Source organism: Colletotrichum acutatum, assembly GCF_030867785.1.
Source record: "Colletotrichum acutatum strain CBS 112980 chromosome Unknown BDZ83scaffold_177, whole genome shotgun sequence".
In the NCBI taxonomy this organism is placed as follows: domain Eukaryota; kingdom Fungi; phylum Ascomycota; class Sordariomycetes; order Glomerellales; family Glomerellaceae; genus Colletotrichum; species Colletotrichum acutatum.
The window spans coordinates 59,969-68,007 of record NW_026849171.1 but is presented as its reverse complement, the minus strand read 5'-3'; the positions used below and the strand labels follow the sequence as shown (position 1 = coordinate 68,007).

Genomic DNA, 8,039 nt, shown 5'->3' with positions numbered 1-8,039 from the left:
TTCGACCGGGAAGGGAGACGACGCCGTTTACGACCGAGGGCCTCGCTGGGCAGTCTGTGTGGCCGGCTTGGAAGGGGCCGCAGCAGTTGGGACACTGGGGCCTGGCCATGCAAGGTCCCGTTTCGTGTGAGTCGGAAGGTCTTCCGCAGTTGCTGCAAGTCGGTCGTCGTCCGCAGAACCGGTTGGCGTGGTAGCCCTGGCAGCCGGGGTCATGTCGGATGAGCGTCCTTCGTTTTTTGATGGGCAGAGATCTGCCGCTTTGGTTGAAGAGCCTGAAGGGCGTGACCTCTGATGTGAATGATATGAGCCAAGATATTTCGTTCGTGACTGGGTTGGGCCCAAGGCGGGACGGTCGAGCAAGGACAGGCTTCTGTCCTGTCTGTGCGAAGACCTCATCTTCAACGAGTGTGGCTGGGTCCAGGACGTCCCCGCCAATGCTGTGTAGTTTTGTTGGGCATCGCGGCACAACGTATGTGTGCCACTTGATAGGCGTCTCGACTTGGTGGGCGCCGAGGCATTCCGCCAGCTTTGCCTTACTTGTAAGTAGTCTTTCCTGTATTTGCTTGTTTCGCGGCTTCAGAGAGTAACCTGTGCTGATATGGTAGACGTGGGGAAGGTCCGCTAGCCCCAGGCCAACGGCCTTACAGACGATCTGTCGTACGGCGAACGGTGCGATCTTCCGAGCGGCCGCTAAGCTTTCTTCCGGGACGCGGGCAAAGATGCGGAGGTCCTCCTTCGGCTGCGCCTGCGGCTGATCCTCGGCGGGGAGTGTGGCCTTCGGGCGGGCAGAGCTCTGGCAGCTCTGGCCGCTCCGGGTCGCCGCAGTGGTGTTGCCCGCCATCGGTGCGACGACAGCCGCCCAACTCCGGGCCGCTATTGGGCTTGTCTCGTGATTGATCAGTCTCTTGAGGGTTTGAATGACATAGGCAGTGGCTTCTTTCGCGATCTGCTTTCTAGAACCGTCAAAGCTGGCGACAACGCTGTCGACGGACCGTGCAATGGTCAGAAAGACGTCTTTCCGTGCCTCGTACTGTCTAGCTTCTTCTGCAAGGGCTGTCAAGACGGACCCTGTGGCAGATCCGCTCGGAGCAGATGCGGTAGAGGCTGCGGGCCCCTCGGCCGAGGTAGGGGCGTCGGTGGTGGCATCAAGCTGGCTTCCCGTTAGGCTGGGCCGGGTCGGCTGTGCCTCGGCGTCGCGGCGTCGCTTAGCTCTTGAGGTGGGGTTCGGCTCCGGAGGTGTCCCGGAGCCTGGTTCGGGGTCGGCTTGGTCGGCCGACATCAGTCCGGTGCCCGACGGCGGCTGTGAGGCCATCGCGGATGCGGGCTCCGGCAAGGGGAGGTGAAGAGTTTTCGGCTGTTAGTAATTTGGTGGTAGGCTCACTCATTCACTAACAGCAGATGCCAAGAAAAATTAGGCGAGAGGGAAGTTGACCAAAGTGGCAATGGTGAAGAGAGCGGTAGAGAACTTCATTGTGAGAGTTGGTGGATGTCCTGTAAAAGATTGATTTGGGTAGATGAAATGGCTGAAGGAGCGAATCTAGTAGAGAAAGAAGAGATAGTAGTCTGAATCTTCGGTGTCTGGAGATGTCTTCCGATCTGAACAGTTGCGCCGGTGAAATCGAGACCTTTTATAGAGATTGAGAACTCATGATGGAACCAATATTAATCCTACAACCGTGGGCAATGTGTTTAAGTTCGATTGCATCCTTGGCGTTGCAGCTTACAGTGGCCAGAACATTGTTCGACATTCTGGGCCAAATTCTCCCAATATTGAACATGAAGTTATTCGGAGTAGTCGGAGGACTCCGTTGAGCCTAGCAGTTGACATGAGTCTACGGAGCTTTAGGTTCCCGAATAAGAACAAGACCCATTCAACGTAACGGATCCGCCTAACGCCTAAGTTGAGGCTATGAAACTTTAATCCCCCCACGGACACAGCGGACACGGTGACTTTCAGAAGCGAAGTAATTTCGCAAATCTTTTAGTGTAAAGTCAGAGTGATGGAGAATCGTGACAAACGTGCACGAGTCTAGTCTCGATAGAGCTTCGTTAAGGCAAGCAAATGGAATAGACTCCCTAAAGCTGGTCGAGTTCTAAGTTCTTGGCAATCCGACTTCTAGTTTATTGGCTCTGTTTTAAATGAGGACTATGTCAGACTTTACAAGAGCCTAGCACGTGGACGAGTCCTTCGATTTAAACCTTCGTATCTTATTCTTGATGGAAATGGTTTCCACTTTCGGAATTCTTTACCAAATAGGCACCCAGAGGCAGAGGCTGGAAGCTCTTCAGCAGTCCATTTCTTAATAGAAGCCATCTTAAACTTCACGACACCCTTGATTAGATTGACACCGGCCAACTAGTTCATTTTTGTCACTCGATCCTAAGCGAATCCGAAGTGCTGACAACCAGCTAAGTTTCTCGGTTTTAGAAGGCTAAATCGACAGACAAGAAAACTGGGGGTAAAGCGAGGAGGGCGAACCTACTTTACGATTCTCTGGGGGGTAAATGTTGCTCGGCCGAAAGGCTCCATGTCTTGAGACTAAGTCCGGTGCAATGCGTTGACAGGTCGCGCAAACCTGGCAGGCTGGCCCAACTCTAATTAGTAGCTGAAAGCGCTTCCTTGTCCTAGGAGTGGTGAGCTGCGCCGCATTATCATAATGTGGGGATATGAGGGCAGAAAAAGGCAATTAGAAGGCGGTGGTAAAGTCCGTTTACACCGGCCGTTCCTGATGACGCCTGCCGGAGGAATTGTTGGCTACGCCCATCAACCTCCTCCTTCTACGTCTCATACATACGCAGTTCAATATATGATTATTGGACTTCGTGCCGGCCGAACGGCCTGCCTTGTTGACACGTATACCAGCGGTATCTAACATAGGTTCCTGCTTCAGTAGTTGTGAATGGATAGCCATTGAACACTCAATAATGGGTATCGGGAATCCTTCCTCGATCGCCCCTTGAAACCCCCAAAGCGGGTGCCTTGTGGTGAACATCCCCCTGAATAATTGATGCGGACATGGCCTCGATGATATTAAAGCAACTAGAGGATCAACTTCATGGCTCCAGTCCAGATGGATGTTGAGGGGCGACGACCAAATGTTCCCAAACTGGCGACTATGACGGCAGCCAATGCTTGCTTTGGCGGCAAGCTACCACTACCAGGAGCCTGATACAGTCTTTTCTTCTACCTAAGTGCCCTACTTAGATGGTGATCAGTCTGGGGTTCATCAAGGTACACCCATATCCGGTGTCTTCAAGCAGAAGAACAATCGTGAGGTCAAGTATCAGTGCCTCATAATCTTGTCTATCTCCATCACGATTTAATAGACAATACAGGTCTACAGCTTCAGGGTAAGTGGACCTGGAACTGTGCCCGATTCAAGAGCCTTCCTCCACGGTCATTCAATCCGACTTTCGTCGGCTTAGTGTGAGTGGTTCATGTTGTTTCAGGCTCATTGCCCAAGCTGCCAACGATAAACAAGAAATTCAGGCACATCGTCGTCCCGAGTGTCTTCGATAACCATCACTCCGTCTCGGTACCGAATCCAGCTACAATTTCGCCTTCAAATCCTGCAGGCTGTATGTTAGCGAAAGTTTTGGTCTGTCCATGAATTTCCACGAGAATGGCTACCCCTAAGGGATTCCACCAAAGCCTCCAACTCAAACACCAGCCTCGCACCTTGCTGGTCCCATGGCTTGATATTGGGAAAATCCTGGTTTACAAAGATTCCCATTCTTTCATTCCCCTATCCTTACATTGAACGCTTTGCCAACCTTTCCTTCATCTACGATTATCCACCATGTCAACTTTACGAACGCACTCCACCAAGCCCATCGTTGGGCAGACGGTGGTCTCCTAACCCTCAATCGAAGATCCTTCCAACACCTCCACCCGACGGACCGAGACCGAAGAAGTACCCATAGCCACCGATGGCCTCCACCGCCGCCTTAGCAACCGCCAGGTCCAACTCGTCGCCATCGGGGGCTCCATAGGCACGGCCGTTTTCGTCAGCAGGGGCGGCGCCCTTCAGCGTTCCGGTCCGGGCAGCCTTCATCTGGCGTTTGTCATCTACACGATCATTCTCTCGCTGTGCAATAACTGCATGGCCTAGATGTCTGTTTACATGCCCATCAGCGGCGGTTTCGTCAGACTTGCGAGAAAATGGCCGTTCGAGATTGTGGCTTTGACGCTGGTGGTTTCATACTGGAATGACAGGATTCCAGTCTATGCAATTTGTGTTGGATGCATTATACTCTATGGGTAAGTTTTCTCAGGGCTCTTTGTAGTCCTTCTTTGTGTCAAAAAGAGCTCAGGGATGTGGACCAAAATTAACGTATTGCTCAGCTTCATCAACGTATTTGCCGTCGGTGTTTACGGAGAGGCTGAATTTTACCTTTCCAGCGGCAAAGTCATCCTCCTCGCAATGCTCCTCGCTTTCACTCTAATCACTATGGCGGGAGGTAATCCCCAGCACGACGCCTACGGCTTGCGAGACTGGTACGCCGGTTACTTCGCCGAGTACATCAGTACTGGCCCCCTCGGGAAATCCGAAGGCTTCCTGTCCGCCCTTTGGACTGCATCCTTCACCTGCGTCGGACCCGAATACGTCTCAATGATGGCCGCTGAAGCCAAACATCCCCGTATTTACGTCAAGACGGCCTTCAAAACAGTCTACTGGCGTATCTGAATCTTTTTTTGTCGGGGGTGCCCTGACCGCTGGGATCGTCGTCAGTCATAAGGACCCGACTCTCGTTGCAATATACACCGGCAAAGGAGGCTCCACGGGCAGCGCGGCTGCATGGCCTTATATCATCGCGATGGGTAACCTCGGCATCAGTATCCTGCCTCACGTTGTTACATTCTTCTTGGCTACCACTGTTTTCTCGGCCGGCAGCGCCTATACTTACTGTTCTATAAGAACGCTCTATGGTCTGGTACTCGAAGGGAGGGCCCCGCGCTTCCTGACCAAGACGTCGAAGAAGGGCGCCCCGATTTACTGCCTTGCCGTGGTCATGATTTTCCCTCTCTTCTCGTTGCTGCAGCTCTTGAGCTTGTCGGCAAGGGTACTCGACTGGCTGATTTCGCTGACGACCGCTGCAACTGTTATTGACTACATTGTCATCTGCGTCACATATATCTGCTTTCACAGGGCCTGCAAGTCGCAAAACTTTGATCGTTCTCGTCTCCCCTACATCGGTCGATTCCAGCCGTATAGTGCGTACATTGGCCTGGTCTGGATGAAATGTGTCGTCATTTGCTACGGCTACCGGTCACTCAGCCCGTCTGACCCAGCTTCGATTTTCATACACTACACAATGGTGCCTCTGGCATCTCTCTTGTTCTGTTCCTGGAAGTACTACAAGAGCACAAAAACTCTGGGGCCGGACGGGGTCGACCTCGTGTGGGATGCCCCGCGGATAACCGCATACGAGGAGCTGCTGAGCGAAGTTGATCCTCCCGTTGGATTCCTACAAGATATAGCCACCCACTTCTCGGTCAAGAGGCTTGTGAAAAAAAAAGTGACGTCACCGTCGGGGTGTGAAGCAGACCAGCTCTTGACAATCAAGCACACCGCCTCACGCGGCCCAACTACATTAGGAGGGTATACCACAGCCCTCCCGCAACAGCACCAGCGCCTACAAGCCACGGCGCAAAACGAGCACCGGCTTGAAGGATCACTCGTTTCTGCTTGTCAAAGATCTTGCTTCTGAGCGCCGCAGCTTCGTTCCCATGTGGAAACGGTATGTCCGGCACAGGCACGTCGAGGAACTCGCACAAGGGACCCCAGCCCTCGCCGAGTTTGTAGACAAGCAACCTCTCCTTGGGGACCGTCGACATGACGTACTTGTGGTGGCGCTCATAGACCTCGCCGAGCTTCGACTCCAAATCGGGAACGTCGCTTGCTCCCACCCAACCCAGCATCATCTTCTGAATATTCCCCGCGCTGTCGGCGCCCATCATGGGCTCGACGTAGTCCCGGATGAAACACGTCAGGGGCCCAAAGATGCCTGAAATCACCTCCTTCATCGATACCCGCCACTTTTCATAATCCCGGATGACGAGAACGACCTTCGCTTCAGGGTAGGCATCGATGAGCGATGGTGTGAAAGGGGCCGCGATATCGGTGATGCCCTCGCAGGGTCCAAAGATGTGGTCCCAGTCGTCGGTGGTCATGCCCTTGCCTGTGTATGAAGGCAAGGTCGGGAACAGGGCGTCGGAAGCCCGGCCGAAAAAGCGCCAGTCATCGGGGCTGTCGATGGCGTTGAGGCCGTGGTAGACGTCCTTGTAACCCAGCTCGGTGAGGGCGAGCATCATGGAGTAGGACCCCGTACGAGGGAGGCCGACGCTAAGGACTTTGGTGGGGCGAGAGGTAGCCATTGTGGCGGGATGATTCGGTGCCGATGCCGCGAAGCTGGTTCACGATCTGTCTACACACAGTACCGGTCTCTTCTCGCATAGAAGTGTGCTGGTTCTGGCAAATATTAAGGGCACTGGGAGGTTAGTCGATCATCTTAGTGAGGTTCGACCAAAAAAACATGTCAGCACGAGCGATATCTGAAAGCTGCCTGGCCCACATCTTCGCCCTTGTTGATCTAACTGCTTCGCGAATTAGACGACACGGTGCCCCCCGCTAGCTCAATTAACCGATTCTGCCGTTTACGTCCCTGACCGGGACGAGGGAAACCCGCTAGGCAACCAATCTAGGGTACCTGGAGCGCTGTCATCGTTGAATCGATAAATCGACCTCGAAGATGAAGATATGATTACCAAAGATGGGCAATGCTTCCTGGAATCCAGGACGTGGTCTTGGCAGCACCAAGTCTCTTCCAGTATTTTCCGTCCAAAACAGCTCATTGACACTGAGATCCACTGTTTGGCTGTTCGAATCCTCGACAGAGGTATTCCTCTCAATGATGTACACGCTAATCCTAGCATCTCATCACTCCTTCTTCTCATCCTCTCCCTCGCCAGCCAGCGCCTGCACAACAGCTTGCAACGCAGCCCGGTCCGCGCCCCTGATCTTGTCGACTCGACCATCCTCAGTGAACACAACCGACTGACGAGGCGTCACCCCCTTGGCAGCCACACCCGTAGGCTTCCCCTTCTGGAAAAACATGAACGTCGGCATGGCAGTGACGCCGTAGCGGCCAGCGACGTTGTTGACGTGGTCGACGTTGACCTTGGCGAACGCGAGCTTTCCCTCCGCGGCGTGCTTGTCGGCCAGACCGGAGAAGACGGGTGCGATGGCGCGGCACGGTGGGCACCAGTCGGCGTAGAAGTCGACGACGACGTTGGAGGTGGAGGCGAGGAGGGCGTCTAGCTCGCCGGCGCTGGCGACTTTGTAGACTTTGCCTGATGTCTCGGGGATGGGCGAGCGGTCTGCGAATAATGTCTTTGGAGAGTTGACTAGTTAGCAGCGTGGGACTCACATTTGAGGTGTCGTTTAGGGAGGACAGCCATGGACATCTCATGAAGAGGGGTGAGGCAGCGGCGCCGTCGGGAGACTGATTGTGGGGTACGTACTTTTGCGAGCATGTAAATGGCAAAAGCCAGAAACATCCATGAGAGCGTGTCCATCTTGTCGCTCAATGCAATGGACTTTTAGGATGAGAGCAACCGTTGCGTGGCTTTCGCGCGGATATCGAATGTTGAAGAGCACAAGGAGAAGGCTCAGTTGAACCGACCTTGAGCTGTGGGAGTGATCCGGGCTTTATCCGGCGGGGCTTTGTCAGCAGCGACCCATGCGCCGATAGGCTGTAGGTATAGGTGGTGCCCAACGTCAGTTCCAAGTACTGGTACCCAGGCGTGCCAGGTACCCTAGAATAGAAGATACAGTCTAGTACGCTCTATTGAAGCAACACCAAAATCCAGATAGACCAAACATCAACTCCGAAACCTGATGATTGCTTCGTCCAGGTATAGATATCTCGAGATGTATCTTTCTCTCGGAACCATCATGTTTCATTCGATAAGGCAACTTCATTACTGAAAATAATTGGTGCATATTTGGGTCCAAGGCAAACGTCGTCCGCGACGC

The 8,039-nt window shown here is 53.6% G+C and overlaps 2 protein-coding genes across 2 annotated transcripts; one reads left to right on the top strand and one right to left on the bottom strand.

Moving 5' to 3' along the window:
- Positions 1–2,657: 2,657 nt before the first annotated feature.
- On the top strand, positions 2,658–5,933 carry BDZ83DRAFT_724146 (amino acid permease-domain-containing protein; the record flags this gene model as incomplete). The annotated part of the gene is given in 10 exon segments (XM_060512625.1): positions 2,658–2,700; positions 3,925–4,064; positions 4,113–4,261; positions 4,346–4,649; positions 4,672–4,728; positions 4,741–5,054; positions 5,064–5,270; positions 5,280–5,354; positions 5,367–5,496; positions 5,865–5,933. Coding segments are annotated over 10 exon segments (1,488 nt in total).
- A 1,008-nt stretch (positions 5,934–6,941) lies between these two features.
- On the bottom strand, positions 6,942–7,579 carry BDZ83DRAFT_657198 (thioredoxin; the record flags this gene model as incomplete). The annotated part of the gene is made up of 2 exons (XM_060510942.1): positions 6,942–7,394; positions 7,526–7,579. The coding sequence occupies 2 exons, from the start codon at positions 7,577–7,579 to the stop codon at positions 6,942–6,944; spliced, it is 507 nt and encodes a 168-aa protein (XP_060358683.1).
- Between the last annotated feature and the right edge of the window lie 460 nt (positions 7,580–8,039).